Source organism: Ischnura elegans, chromosome 11 (genome assembly GCF_921293095.1).
Source record: "Ischnura elegans chromosome 11, ioIscEleg1.1, whole genome shotgun sequence".
Lineage (NCBI taxonomy): Eukaryota > Metazoa > Arthropoda > Insecta > Odonata > Coenagrionidae > Ischnura > Ischnura elegans.
In genome coordinates this window covers 9475027-9491868 of record NC_060256.1, presented here as the reverse complement: position 1 = coordinate 9491868, position 16842 = coordinate 9475027, and the positions used below count along the sequence as shown (strand labels likewise).

Below are 16842 nucleotides of genomic sequence, written 5' to 3'. Positions count from 1 at the left end.
AAATGGATTTTTTAATTCTCTTCCATTCATATTTTACTAAATTAACACTTTATTAGATGAGGAGATTATGATAAGAATGGTATGTTTTGGTATTTTCACATAATCTACACTTCACTTCTCAGAGGAACCATATGAAATACAAGTAATCAATGACAGCAGTTACCTGGAGAATAAAATCGGTGATGAGAAGTGTATGGCTTGCAGTCTCCCTGCGGTGGGAGTCAATGGCGTAGCCACTACGTCTGCCTCGCCTCTTGTCAACAGCCCCACCAGGTCAACCCAAGTGCGACAGTTGGCGGCATTGCATTCTATCCTGCCTTCATTGGGTTGGCAACACTCGGAATGGTGACCAATTGACCAATTGTCTTCTTCAGAAGTGTGCATGGAATAGCTGATGAAGGAAATTAACATTTACTACACGCAGTCATCAACTCAGGTCCAAATAGGGTGGTTTCCTATTATTTTTTTATTGCCTACGTCGAAAGATTATTACTCGTGGAGTACGAATTTCACACTTTTAGATTTTTAAATGACGATATCTATTTTTAGCGATTAAGTGAAAAGTGAAAATTTTCAAGCACACAAAAACGCGACGGCTAATTATGAATGCTGGGAAAACGCCGTGTGACGTCATTCTGGTTCCCACTGTCGGCGTGTGAGGTGACCTTGGGGCGAGGCTTTGAGTGCTGATACGATGCAGGCTGCTAGCAGGTAGCTGAGTACCCTGCTAGCAGGTAGCGCTTGGCTTAAATAAGGATTATTATTACCCTAACAAACGAAGGAAACTTTCCGACCATAGGCAATTTTAATAGGTGATTATTTAGAGATGTTTCCCAGAGCTCTGTGCCTCGTGCATGCATTGGTAATCTCAGACGATGTAAAACTCCTATCTACTCGCATAGAAACTAGGTCCCTGTGACGTCACGTGGAGTGGCATCGCATGGGCGCCAATCTGGCCTTTTTCAAATGCAGTTAAAATTGACCATTGCTATTCGTCTAAACTGGGAATTCAAAAACCAAATAATTTGTATATAATGAATACACTAATGGTGGGTAACAAATCACAATCAATGCCTTTCGCTTTCTTTGATGAAGGAAACTACCCTATTATGAGTAACTAAATTAAGGAGCTTGCCCATCAAGAATCAACAGCTAAAGAAATATCTACTCCTCACATATAATATTTTGTAAAAACAGTTTTGATCCATAAACTTGAGGAGGAGGAGGAATTCTGTCGGGTAGCCGAGTGTCCAGTAATGGGCGAAGCAAGAAGGATTAAGCAGTAGCGTAGTCCACACTAAGAGGTTCCTTGAAAAGAGGAGTCTCTCAACAGCTGGGACGCTGATATAAGGAAGCAATTCATTATGACTTATACTTGGAGCTTGCTTTTTTATAGTAGCGAAGCATGGACAATGACAGCAGAGGAGATATCAAGTTTGGAAGCTTACAAGATGTGGTATTACCAAAGGATGATAACCCTTAACCACTGACGTGTAATTCTTGTTATACTACCAGTCTGGGAGACAGCAAAAAAGCAAAAATTCATAAAACGTTGCTAAGTCTTTTTTTTATTGCTTAGTTTAATTTTTCTTTGACTGCTCCACTATGCTAAAACTTATATTTAATAGTATGCATTCCCAATACGAACCAATTTTTCAATAAAAATTGTTATTTGAAACAGGATCAAAAAACTCATATCAAAAACACTTGAGTTATTATTATTGTACTTTTTTAAATTGAGTACTTAGTTATCCACGTTATGCAACTAAAAATGCTTCCTTACAAATTAATGATTATTATGAGTGATGGCTCGATTCCAAAATTTTAACGATTCCGATCCCGATTCCGATTCTGACATTTTGATCCCAATTCTACCGATATCGATTCTTATGCCATAGACTCCAAGAAAAATATCACTTAATATCAGGCAACCAGACAACCACTTAAACAATTATTACTCTGAGAAAGAATCAGTTGACAAAAGCGTCTATCATATCATCACTATATAATTAAAATATAATAGCTAAATTTCAAAACAGAAGATAACCAAAAAGTGGTGATACCACATAGGTATTACTTTAGAATATTAGCACTCATGCTTAAATTTAAAATAAAATTATCGCCTTTAATATCTATCTTTTATTCTAAATATCTTATTATTATCAATAATGTCTCACAAATTTAATCCCCTTTTACATATTTAAAATTTTTGCTCAGCAAGCAAAGCATCTTCGCTACTATGTACTTTCAGCCTTGGGTAGGAGATGCCGGTCTTCCAGTATTTCACAGGGAAGGAATTTGGTGGTGCATTCATCTCTGATAAATAAGCTTCCACTTCAGCTTCAACAGTGTATGCTACGGTGACTTTGGATACTTTTCCAAATGCATCACTGTATATACCTGTCAAAGGCTCCGTAGTCTGCATTTGCTCCTCCGGAAGTTGTGTGCCACTTAGAATCTAAATGCAATGTGTTTTGTTATTATGATTACGTGACCTAAAAATTCAAATGACTGTTGGAAATGCGGTCATATAAAAATTAGTGGTTTGAATTACTACTGGAATCGAATCCATTTTTCACCTTGGCAAGTACTCATTTTCGATTCCGGTTCTTGGCCAAGAATCGAGGAATCGAAGAATCGAACCGACCCATCACTAATTATTATTATTGATAAATCCCTCTAAGAATCTAGATCTCTAACAATTGTTTTTAACAACTTTTTGAATTATTTCCACCAGCATTACGTTTATCGTTTATTTTTCCAATTTAGTGACGTGAGGTCTCACAGACCGCTAATCAAATTAAGTTGCAAATTTTCAGTAATAAATAATGACAACATTGAATTTTTTTAAGAGTGTTATGTCGATATTATAGATGTGCGAATAGCATCAACAAATACTCGAATACTAGAAAGTTTTCGATATTAGAGATCTCGAATAATTATACTAAACGTACCACGTCGAATACCTCGAATACTTTGAATTTCACGTCATACACTGTCGCACGCACGTCATTGGTAGTTGACTCGGAAAAATGTAGAGAACTGTAGTTGCTTAGTGCATGCAGTGCCGTTTTAGGCAAATTGACGAACTACATCAAATTTTCGGATTAGAGTGGTGAAAAGAGTACGACGTGGGGAACCGAAAATGATCGGGTGAAAACATCCGAAAATCCCCTGTATCCCCCACCAGGAGAAACTCAGTGCCATGGGATAGTAACTACCGAGGTAACTACATAGCACAATTCTCAAAATCCGCTAGCCCCTCCATCCATCAGCCCTCAGCCCCTCCTCCTACGATGCTTTCCTCCTCTCCGAAATCAAACAAAAGGCCCCAGCAAAAAGCACAGGGTGTATGTATTGCTTATATGTATTTAACATGTGGATAATTATTGCTTGCACGTAAATTGCAGACTTTGAATTGAATTCCTCATTTTTTTCTGAGCAATGTCAAATTTTAAACAAAGTTCTAAGGTCAATATTAACGCATTTAATGCAGCAACAATTTCCATGTTGATGTTCATACATAACTCGACATATGTATATGTTAATATTTATCGCAGAATTTTGTTTAAAAATTGTAAACACTGTTCATAAAGACAAATAATTCAATTCTGAGTTCATTTTTCTTAAGAAATGAACAAATATTTATTTCGAAAGCTTTCTGGATACACAAATGTATGACCGCTGTCCCTTACCGCTAAGAGTGGTTATAAAAGACGATGGGTCCGGGTACCTGCTCCCGGATTCCAAGGGTAAATCCTAAACCCCACAGCGTTGGGTCCCGAGACAAAGACGACGTAAACCAGCGACCGTCCTAAAAGGGGGAGAGCTAGAGAGCTATATACGGCTTTCGTTCTCCTGGCCAGGAAAATCTCACACGTAAATATACGGCTTTCATTTCCCGGGTCAGGAAACGTCCACATGTATATATGCGTCTTTAGTAGGGAAAAGGTTAATATTCGAATTCAATATTCGAGTTCGAGAAATCTGCTATTCGACCCATCTCTATTCGATATCATACAAAATTATGATGCTCACGAGGATTATAGATATTTTGAAACAGCAATTTTGAAAATATTCATAATTTTTGAAATGCAGCAGTCTCTCAGACCGCACTTCACCGGTTAAGGGATAAAGGTCTAATGCATTGATCACGTGAGCAATGTGGAAGTTCTGAAAAAGGTATGAGAGGAGTCCTTTGAAAACCGTGGGTAAAAAATGGGATGACTTGATCACCCATATATGTAATGAGATATGTAGGATGGTCTAATTGAAAATGGTCGCTGACGGACAGGTCAAAGAGAAAAAGGGCAGAGGGAGGCCTTTGTCGAGATTCAAAGATAAGGTCATGAGGGGTTTGAAGCAGAAGAATTATGTATGTATGCATGAGGTTGTAAAAAGATTATCCAAGAGGAGAATTGAGTGGAGAGCAGCAACTAATCTTCAGGCTGATGACTCGAGGATCATGAAAGTTTTGACCCCATAAGTCACATCCATCCATCGTAAAAAGAAAAGTGAGGGTAGATACTTGGAATTGAACAATGCCATAGTTATTTTACAAAATAATGCTCTCTCAGGCTTGATTAACCAATTGTTCATGTTCGTGCATCATTTTTATGCAACTGCATAACAAGATCACAACATTCATTGCCTAATAACTAAAAAATTGTTTAGCTATGAATCTATGTGTAATAAGTACATATATCAAAATCTACAGGGTGCATGGCGGTGAAATATACATGAAATGCCATGAAAAAGAATCCTCCAAGACCAGGAATCGAACCGCAGACTAGTGGTCTTCACAGTGGCCTGGAAAATCACGGACCATTACCACTTAACTATCCAAGTTCCAGAATTCGCATGCTTTATGCTTTCTTTATTTTAATCAGGATTATCACCAACAGACTACATTCTGTTTTTGCCCCAAAGACTACGCTAAGTTTTTTGTCCGATGAGATTTCTTTCAAAATCTTATCTCGAGTGAGAGACATGGGCTTCAAGAAAAAAATTTAAACTCAAAGAGCAGATTGAAACGAGTTTTGGTGCAATGGTTCACAATCAACATTTGTGTTTTCATCATTTTCTTAATACTGCACAAGTTTTCTGCGCTATTTTTCAAAATTTACCGTATTTCTCCGAATATAGTCCCCCCTTCTAATTTTGAGGCTTCAGTTTCGGGAAAAGTTAAATAAACGCATTTGAATATAGTCCTCCCTTTACTTTTACCACAGGCATTTTTGGAAAAAAAGGGGGGACTATATTCAGGCATATACGGTATTTTTTATTGTCTCAAAGATCTTATTTTACCCTCATTACATCTTTGTGTCCCTTTTAAATTTCTTTCCCCAGAAATAGGGTCTTTAGAAGGGTATTTGGTTTTACCTACTTGGAAAACTTAAATTCTAACTATGTTTTCCTAGAAAACATCAAATTCAATAATATAACGTATACTATACAGCTCAGTGAATTCTATATAAACTTTTTACTTCACCACTTAATTGCATACTTTGTACACACAGAGCCTTGCCTTTAGTTTTCACTTCTTGGATATACTGCTGCGGTCAACTGCACTACGTATCACCCACTTGGCAGGATGCATCACTGACATTGCAGCACACAAATTGGCTATACATTAGTTATAAGGATTGGACTTAACCCTTTCTAATTGCTTACAGATAATGCTCATTGTAGAATCACATTCAGCCTCCTTAGGTCTTGCATCAACTTTAGACAAGGCATAAGATTGAATAACCCAATTGGTACAAAATACATAGTAGTGGTCCTTCGTTTTTTTGGGTTGATTGGGAGATAAGATAATTTGCACTACATGCAAAAATATTGTCAATGGAGGCAAAAGGAAGGAATCATAGAAGGGATTAATAACTGATAGGGTCCTCCATTAAACATGTGTAGCCTTTTAATTACAAAAAATAACAATTAGTAAGGTTCATGCGATGGTGGTTGGCGTAACATGGTGAAACTCCTTCATGATGCACAAAGGTTAAGAAAACACTTAGCTGTTTCACAAAATAAAATATATTGCGACCGGTTTCGATACAGCGTATCATCATCTGGCAGCTTTACATTTATTTTGTGAAACAGCTAAGTGTTTTCTTAACCTTTGTGCATAGTAAGGTTCATTTAAGAAAGTGTTACTTTTTATTATTCACATAGGAGATAAACTCAAGAGAGGCTTTATCAAAATAGAGTCAATACAAACAAAAGTTTTTTGATGCTCTCATTGCTAAACATATCAACAAAGCAACCCATTGGCAACCAAAGAATATGATTTTCGCTTCTAACAGAATTAGACATTTCGATACCTCAATTGCATAAATGCTCAACAATCAACCACTGAATCAAACCCGCTCAGCCAGTATCATAAGGGCTATTTAGATGAGCGGATTTTTTTCAGTGTACGATTGTTGAGCGTTAATGCAGTGGAGGCATCCATTTTCCTATTTTTTTAAGAGAAAAACTTACGTGAACTTAAGAATGTCCTGAATATCATGCCATATGTCTCCAATGTACCCAGTTAATATCTTTGAAGATCCATTGGTTGTCAACATTGACATGGGAGGATTCTGAAACATGAATACATACAATATATATAAAATCATGTTCTACAGGATTAGCAATTGAGAACAATGTAAAAATAATCTATAAAAAATATTATGCTCCTAAATCCAAGACCTCTTATGGCAACATTTACACAACAAATACATGTATGCATGGAATCATTATTGCATGCGAAATTAATTCAATTTCCTGCATTGTATAATGGAGTGAACAATAACATACTAAATTTTACACTATCTACAACAGAATCTATTTAGGGCTTTTGCTAATCTACAAAATCATTTTTCTTGATCTAAAATGTGTCTGAATGTGTATTTTCAGACCTCTAATAGGCAATTTGGAGATGAGAAATGTAATTTCATGACTGCTATTTTTAAACTGGGCAGTCATTCAACCCTCGCTGGCAGTGGCGGTTCAACGGCAGGTCGGCTAGTCAGCAATCGCCAATGGCCTTGAGTTTAGGGTGCCCCCACAATGCTTGCATGCATCATGAAGCGTATATGAAAGGTGTGAACAAAGAGAGATTCAGATGACTTGAACCAAAGTGTTTTTTTGCAAAAGGGTAGTTTCCTTCATCAAAGAAAACGAAATGCATTGATTGCGATTCCTTACCCACCATTAGTGTATTCGTAATATAAAAATTATTTGGTTTCAGAAATTCCAGTTTAGACGAATGGCAATGGTCAATTTTAACCTCATTTGAAAAAGGCCAGATTGGCGCCCATGCAATTCCACTCCACGTGACGTCATAGGGACCTAGTTTCTATATGAGTAGATAGGAGTTTTACATTGTCTGAGATTACTAATGCATGCATGAGGCACAGAGCTCAGAGAAACATCTCTTAATAATCACACATTAAAAATACCTAAGTTCGGAGAGTTTCCTTTGTTTGATAAGGGAATAATAATCCTTATTTAAGCCAAGCGCGCCTGCGTCGTATCAGCGCTCAAGCCTCGCCCCAAGGTCACCTCACACGCTGACAACTGGAACCAGGAATACATCACACGGACTTTTCCCATCATTCCTACTTAGCCGTCGCATTATCGTCCACTTGAAATTTTTCACTTTTCGTTTAATAGTGAAAAATAGATATTGTCATTTGAAAATCTAAGAGCGTAAAATGCGCACTCCAGGGGTAATAATCTTTCGATTTAGGCAATAAAAAAATAATAGGAAACCACCCTATTATAAGATTCACAGTTTTCATTAGTTGCTTTGCCCTGTATGCAGACTCAGTGTAAAAAGATTATGTATACAAAAAAATAAAATAATGTGTCTGAAGATAAAAGAGAACTTGATGCTTTTCTGAAGAGGTTATTCAAAATGGTTATTTCAGAGGTTTGTAAGATTTAAGCTCAGTTTCAAGGAACAAATTCACTAAAAAATAGATAATAGAACCATAATACATTATTAAATTTTGAAACCAGTGAAATTCTCTTTTTTCATAGTATTTTAATTAAGCAATTGCTATTTTTATTAACTTTTAAGTATCTTTTTTTATGAGAATATTGTCCAATATTTCCGTGTGTGCAAATTCCTAAAATTTTCTGGGAGAAGGACCCCTGAATCTCCGGTAAGTGGGGCATCATGAGCCTGAGCCCGAGGGCCCTCAATCGCCTTACGCTTGCGCTAGCACTAAATAAAACAGCCTTCTTTTTTACAGTGAGCAGAACAATTCAACCCAAACTGGGGGTTGAAAATACTTAACACAATCCCTCACCAAATGCTCAGCACAGTAATGTATTTGCTCTCAAGGCTTTCTACATCAACAACTCTGACTTTTTCTTATAACACCTATATTTATTCTTGACTTAAGTTTAATGGAATCTAAGGAGAAAGAGAATCAGCCAGTATTTTCTACTAATACCTTTGATGAACTTCTTCAATCACTAGCTTTGCTACAAATATCATAGATTTTGTTCCCATAAGGATTATTTACCAATAATTTTTTTTTAATTAACTTCTTGCATTATTTTATTTTGTCATTGGATTTCCCGACCTGGATTCTATCAGGCATTATATTTATATAACTTGTTAAATTTTCTGGTCATTAACCAAAATTTCTCTAAATGAAGTTTTTTCAAAAGCTCTTACTTTGATAGACAATATCAAAAGAAGTTGTACTCTTTGATTTACTTGTATTGGATTTTATTTATCCAGAGTACTGTGCGTAAAATTGAAAAAAATGACTAGATTGGTGGATTTAGAAGAGGTTAAAAAATAAGGAAATTACTCAAGTGTAATATCTTCAAACTATCCACATTATGTAAACCATATACATATGGTGCCAAAGGCATGCATTCTGTACATAGAATCCATTTTCCATCCATCTACAGTACATACTGTGTAGAGGACATATGCATCTTTGGTAGATGCACCATAGAGCTAGACACCATAGAGCTAGCTGTTGACGCTTTTTAAATATAAACAAAAGGTCTACACTCCCACCAAAACCCATACATACACTGTATACCCATTGAATATTTATTCCATCTATATACCAAGCCTTTACAGCAGAGTGTGTGCTGTGTGGGTCCTATCTTCGTCAATTCCTGAGATTACATATTAAATGAGCAGATGCTATCGTAAAATTTCAGTTCTACAGCATTTCAATATCTTGTAAAACAAAATATATTACAAAAAGATTTTGGAGTTATCATTTTGTAATCAAAAGAAGATTTTTTGCCAAATTAAATCTAAATGAGTTATCTCAAAGGTCAATTTTACCAATTACCTGATCAACTTTGGGCCGAAAAACCAAAACACATACATATATGTATTGGTGTGAATCAGGGGCGGATCCAGGATTTTTTTCTGGGAGGGGCACTAGCAAGGCCGTATCCAGGATTTTGTTCAGGGGGGGGCACAAGGATACCTCGTAATACAAAACGAGCGCAATGATAATGGGACCGTAATAAAAATCTAGCATATTTTTAAGGGTCTGGGGGGGGCACGTGCCCCCGTGCCCCCCCCCTGGATCCGCCTATGGTGTGAATGATAAATGTATAAGAACTTCATACAGTATTGGTAATTGAAGACACAACAACAAGAATTTATATGTATTGGTAATCTTGAAGACACAATATCAGGCAGCTAGTGGACAGAGGCCACAGGTTGAAGCCTTTGACTGACCAGAAAATCCCCAAACAGATTATGTGCACACAGGAGTGCCGAAGGCAAGCAACGACAACTTGAGTCTTACCCCTTGAGAGTATGCATCACCAAACACAATTGACATGAGCGGGTAGCCTGCCTACAGGATCTATGATACGAATAACCACACAAGTAGTGAATGGAATCTTGCCTTAAAGGGGGACTTATGGGGTGTGAACAGCAAATATCCGCCAATTCCATCAAATGGAAAGTAATTAATTGAATTTTATTGGAGACATTTTGGGACATTTTCCATTCACTGAGACTTTTTCTGGAAAAATGGACTTATCTAGGACTTTTTCCTAAAGTCACACAACAAAGTTCAACATTTGCCATGGGGATCACTAATGCTCCTCAGGATGTCAATAAATTACATGTTTTTCAATTGATAAGTCCCTAATGGGGCAGAGGGAATTCAGATAGAATTTATGCTCATCTGACCCAAAACAAAATGCAAGTAAATAATTGAATACATGAAAATTGGAGAATGTATGCATTGCGTTGTTCAATGGTTACTTGGATCTAATACATCAAGATGAAAAAGGAAGGTTACACTGATCATAAATCTTGTCAGCTTATTTGAACTCCGACTTTTATATTACTGAAAAGCTCTTGGAGATGGCTTGCATTTCACCCTTCTACAGGATATACATAGTTTGAATTTTGAGCAGTTCCATTCTCACAGGGAGACATCACAAGAGTAAGGTGCCCAGGGCCTCTTCCACTTGCTCATACATTTCCTCTTTTTTCTTCTACCAAAAAACTCAACGTTGGCATGGCAAAATCTGCATTATCACTGTAATATAAAAGAATGAACGCTCTACGGCCATATAACAGTAGAAAGAATTTAGTTCCCCAAGGCCTCTTGCTGGGAAGTCCTTGAGGAATTAAATTCTTTCAACTGTTATATTAAAGTCCAATCCTCTTACTGGGAAAAACAGGGAAGGTTGGGGAAGTTAGAGAAGACGTGAGTGGATACAACAATTTTAATTGAAAGAACACTAAAACAAACTCCCACAAGCTAACTAACTCACCTAGCAGATTGGCTGAGGGAACAAATATCTGCGTTGGTCTCAATCACGCAAGAAGTCAAAAAATACAACTAAGAAATGCACGCTCACGCTCCCCACGGATTTACTCCAAAGAACAAAATTCGTGTGGGACTCATGCATGCACACACACAGGTTTGTGAAGCTTTCGCTTACAACAGTGACCGTCAAACACAAGGGAATGAGAAAATGGGGAAAAACGGTTTTCTCCTTTAAACTCAGACCAATTCTGTGAAGTTGACAAATCGCACATGGAATAATCTTACTCAGCTACGGAGACATGTTTTCGTAAGACAGGAATGGGGAGTCAAAATATGAATCTACAGGGAGGAAAAACCTCGCCAACTGGCCCAAAAGAAAACTCTGTGACAGCTCAACATGCATGTGAACGTGAGTTTCCTCAGTGCATTCCATTTGATAGGGCTATTGCAAAATACGGAAAATTTTGACCCTGAAGGACCATCATTTATTGGATTGAGATGAAAGACCAATAAGCTATTATGTACTTACATAAAGTGTGGTGACACGAACATTCACACCCAACATGTTTCTATAGCTAGAGATATTTATCAGTTGACTTTCTGAATGACGCCTTCCCCAGGACTCGTGTGGACTCATCTGGAATGGCAAGAGATAACTAAGAAGCAGAGTTTTAATTACATAGTCAATGATACACTTCATAACTTATGCAGTACAACTTACCTCATCAATCCAGATAGAACTGTCATTGGAAACAAAAAATTGAGGAAATGAGGCAAAGTTTTCTTCATTATTCTCACTTTGATTCCAACCCATTATTTCCTCTTTCAAGAAATTAATATTCACCAAAATGCAGTTGAAATGGAAAAATTGTTTCTTCATAAAATTAACCAGCTGTATCTGCAATTTTGGAACATAGATGAGATGGTATTCATGAAGAAATTAGTACAGCAATTAAAACTTTTTATGAAAAGAATTGGTGACAAATAAAAATGTCATGGTCAACATACCTAAATACCAATGACTTACCATTGACTGTCTTGCATTTTCATTGATTGATTGATGAGATGTCACATTTAAACTAGTTATGGTTTGGGCAGGATTAGCAACTAATGCTATCAACGTAGAACAGGTAAACCAAAAATATGAAGGCTTGCCCCCTGAAAAAATGTAATAATGCATGCATTTACTAGGTGAAGGTATGGAAAATATTGCCTTTAAAATATTATTATAGTGACAGAAGAGGAGGACTTAGAAATTATTATATAAGTAAGTCATACAGGGATCGTAGGTATAATGCCATGAGCCACAGAGAACCAAAGGTACTGCAAACAAACTTGGAGAGCTCATTATCGCTTAAAAAAAAAGTGGTTTAATCTGAATAAACTACGCGTAAGCACAGAAAAAATTACTTCAATTTAAAAAAAGAAAGTTCCTCAGTTAGATGTCTACATGAATGATCAACCCCTAAAAAAGGTTAATTGTGCCAAATTTCTAGGTATGGCTATAGATGAGTCCTTAAATTGGGAATCCCATTCCAATTCACTATGCTCCATGTGGCTATACTCTGAGGAATCTTGCCAAAGTTGTTCATTTAAATGTCCTGAAAACGGTTTATGATGGGAAATTCCAATCCCATTTGTGTTATGGAATCATCATTTTGAGGATTATTACCTGCTTTCAGTCTTTGCAATACAAAAGAAGTGCTAAATACGAGGATTGTACCAGAAGTAAGGTTCCCATATTTTTTACAAATAGAAAAATTTGTTAATGGGGTAGTTTACTTCACCAAAGAAAACGAAATGCATTGATTGCATTCGTTACCCACCATTAGTGTATTCATAATGTACAAATTATTTGGTTTTACAAATCCCATTTTAGACGAATGGCAATGGTCAATTTTAACCGCATTCGAAAAAGGCCAGATTGGCACCCATGCGATGCCACTCCACGTGACGTCACAGGGACCTAGTCTCTATACGAGTAGTCAGGGGTTTTGCATTGTCTGAGATTGCCAATGCATGCATGAGGCACAGAGCTCAGGGAAACATCTCTTAATAATCACCTATTAAAACTGCCTATGGTCGGAAAGTTTCCTGCGTTTGATAAGGTATTGATAATCCTTATTTAAGCCAAGCACTACCTGCTAGCAGGTTACTCTGCTACCTGCTAGCAGCCTGCATCGCAGTGGCGCACATATTCTCGCCCCAAGGTTACCTCACTCGGCGGCCGTGGGAACCAGAATGACGTCACACAGGCTTTTCCCACCATTCGTACTTAGCCATTGCGTTTCCGCGCTCTTGAGAATTTGCACTTTTCATTTAATCGTGAAAAATAGAAATGTATCATCATTTAAAAATCTCAAAGCGTGAAATGCACACTCCAGGAGTAATAATCTTTTGCTTTAGGCAATAAAAATATAATAGGAAACCACACTATTGCTACATATGAATTTTGACATCGTTGAAAACTTTACACTTTTGCCTATTTTTCAATGTAGTCTCCATTTTTTTCGACACACTTTTGAAGTCGGTGCTCCAGCTTTTGTATCCCTAAGTTGAAGAAGTCTCCTGCCAACCCATTGAGGAAACATGTGACCTCTGCTCGGACTTCATCATCGCTCTTGAAGCATTTGCCGCCTAAGTGTTTTGTTTCAGGGGTGTAATGAAACAACCACGTTTCATCTCCCATGACGACAGACTCCAGCAACTTCTCCTATTCGCAGCCCCCCTTGCTCCTTGTGTCCGTCAGTCAGCATCCGGGGCACCCAGTGAGCACGCATGTTACGATAACCCAACGTTTCCGTTAAAGTTCTTTCAATTGTGCCATAGGAAGCTTCAGGAATGCGTTCAACAAGTTCGCAGTCAGTGGCCCTCTGATCTTTGAGCAGCTCACCGTTGATCTTCTGGACCATTGCATCCAAAACCGGCAGTCTTCCACTCTGTTCTTCATTGTGAACTTCCGTGCGGTCCTCAACAAAAGCCCTGCATCATTTGCGGGCATGCTGAAGGGACATGCACTCTTCACAATAAACTTCAGTCAGTTGCCGATGAATCTCCAAGGGCGGTATCGTCCTTGCGTGGAGAAATCAGATTACTACTCAATCCACACATTTGGTGGGAACGGGGATGAACACTTTTATTGTTGACGGTTGCGAAGCCAATAATGACCAACACAATGAATCGTGGACGGGCAGACTCGATAGTAGGGGATCCACTGCGCACGGCACAGTTGTGCGATTCAGCCTAGCACCCTCAACATTGTAGCTCATTGGGAACCCTACTTTTGGTACAACTCCCGTACGTAGCAAAGATACACCAGAGCCAAACTTGCAAACCCTATCTATTTTAAACAATTAAAATTCCTTATGTTACCTTCCTTGTATATTTACTAATAATGCTTATATGCAAACGATAAATTGACGCAACTCACCACCAATGCCAAGTGCTTGGGGCATGGAACTTAACACAGTCAGGTTTTGTACTCATAAGTATTATACTGCCACTTGACTGCCATGTGCAATAAGGGCCCATTTCAATCACATGGCCACAAAAGTGTACTTTTGCCAATGATCTTTAAAAATATGTACTCCCTTGAGAGCTACGTTCAAAAATAAGATGATACATTTTCTGTTGGAAAAAAGTTATTATAGTGTTAACAAGTTTTTGGAGGAGAGTTCTTATCACAAAATAAGGAGATTGTTTATTTTGTACGTGTGATGTATTTTACTTGTCATATGTATTACTCTGTAAAACCCTGGGACCAATAGATCATATCATATCAATGAGGCTATGTGAGCTGAGACAGAGAGAGACATTTATTTTGAGTTATAATGAAAAGGTAAATCACAGACTACATGAATTAACATAGAAAAGCTAATAATTACCCACAAGATGTCCCATTCATTGTAATTATTGAGTTCTAATTTGAGACACTAAAACTTGTATTATTTTGATAAAATTTGGCACACACCTTCGATCTATTTGCTTATAGATAGCAAATGTTACCTGTTAAGATAGCATAAATTTTTCTGCATTAGCAAATCAATGATGAGTATAGAAATAAGAGACATTAAGCTACCCCTCAGCAGATCTAAAAGGCTTTTCATATCATAAAGGGCACGGTCATAGGTGGCCATATTCTTTTTCGGTCTGCAAGGCTATCTGGGTGAGACCCATTCAGAGAAAGAATCTCTACTCAGTTGATACAGTGGTACTACTTCATCCATTCACACAACACCATCATTGTAATCATAAAACATAAATTCATATAAAAGGAAAGAAAGGGGTAGGAACACTTAACATAAAAAGGCCAAAGACAGTGATGCTGCAGTTCCAAAAAAGAGAGTCATGAGTCACAACTTCCCCTGCCGCGTGCAATTCAATCTTCATTTAGCACCCTTCCATGCCAATCTCCTACGCGTGCGGTACCCCTAGTGCTTTGTGTCATCAGGTACATACATACTAGCTTCCACCCCCTTTTCAGGTCATTAGAGTTTTGGTTCATTCAGATGAATCTTTCATTGAATTCTGTAAGAAAGCTTTTTGCCTGAGATTCCTGTGCCCATAGTTCGATGGTGGCATTCTTAGAAAAAAATTAGTGCAAAAATGAATGTGGGGCTAGGTCAATTTTTAATTGATGGGATGGGATAAATTGTACTGTGGAAGTAGACATCTCGGGATGAAAAATAACATAAACCTAATTTGGAATAGAGATGTATGTAACAGTAAAATGCATACATTCAGTGTGTTACACAACCCCACTCCCTGATATCACTTTGGAATGGAGTTTGACAACTTAAGTTGACAAAAATGGGATTAGCACCACCTCTTGGAGGCTCTGTCTGACACTAGCCTCAGTCAAACACCCAGGTTTTGAGATTTTGAGAGGGTGATTCAAATGAACCTTAAAAGTGTTCATTTGCAGGTTTACATGGCACTGAATGGATGAATTGAACATTTTTGGTCATTGTGTTCCTTCTTATCACGAATTGAATCCGAGAGACTTATTTAAAACAATTAGATAACGAGTGTAGCCACCAGTGTGATCTTGCGGCTAGGATGGAGATGTGATGTGGTATTTAGGTAGCAATCGGTGCACATCAGCTACCCGTATACTGTGTCTGAGTCTCCCATTCTCTTTGCCCTGACGTCCGGGAGGGGCATTTGACCCTCCCTCTCCACCTCCATCATGAATTGGATGGAGTGATGCAGGGAGTTTGGCTGTCGCAGGAACTTTTTCAATTATTCCTTGCTGTGTGGCAAAATCACAAAAACATCACCCGCATCTTAGCCATAGTGATGGGAGTTTATCGTAGGACTACAAAGCTTCCTTCTCAAAGTTCTCTAAATTTAAATGTTTGCCACCACCCGTGAAGCTGTGAACTCACCTGCCTTTCGTCTGCTCATAGTGACACCCATTCCATTGGAAAAAGGAATAGCCTAGGCAATGTACCACCAATTCAGTGAAGTCCTTTGGGGTGCCACAGGAGATGAGTCCCCTAATTTCTTTGATAGCAACGTTGGTGAAGATCGATTCAACAATGAAGCTGAACAAAAGCTTGTTGTTGTTGATGGAGATATTTCTAGCGATGCTAATGAAATGAGTCAAACTCTTCACAAACCTGGGAGTCTATCCAACATGGTGCTGCAGTGACAGCACCACGTACTTGGTGAGTCGGTAGTTTGGGGCATCAATCTTTGATCATTGCTCAGGGAAAAATTTCTGCTACGTAAGTCATTTGGAACTGTCGTCTATCTGTTTTGTAACCACTGATTTGTATGTGCTTTCGAACTGCTGTGGAATTGAAACACGGTACACAGCAGTTCATGACGTCATAGCGTCCTACCATGTCATCAACTCATCTGTACTCCTTTCTGACTCATGTGTAACAGATTTTGAACTGCTCTGGATTTCCATTGGAAACTGCTCTGGAACTAATTTTCAACCTTTGGAACTCATTTGGAATTAACATTGGAACTGATTTGTACTATTCGTTCATCCGTGTTGGAACTGATTTGTACCAGTCGGTCACCCATTTTGGAACTCATCTGTACACCATGCAAACTGCTTCGTAGCAGT

At 38.0% G+C, this 16842-nt stretch overlaps 1 protein-coding gene across 1 annotated transcript in view; it reads right to left on the bottom strand.

The window, feature by feature from the left end:
• Positions 1-16169, bottom strand: part of LOC124168405 (probable glutamate receptor) — a 34051-nt gene extending 17882 nt beyond the window's left edge. The window contains exons 1-6 of the mRNA XM_046546622.1: positions 16151-16169; positions 11791-11921; positions 11485-11661; positions 11293-11400; positions 6484-6584; positions 164-391 (exon numbers count right to left, since the gene is read on the bottom strand). Of these exons, the coding sequence (XP_046402578.1) occupies positions 164-391; positions 6484-6584; positions 11293-11400; positions 11485-11661; positions 11791-11921; positions 16151-16169 (764 nt within the window). The remainder of the gene's footprint in view (positions 1-163; positions 392-6483; positions 6585-11292; positions 11401-11484; positions 11662-11790; positions 11922-16150) is intronic.
• Between the last annotated feature and the right edge of the window lie 673 nt (positions 16170-16842).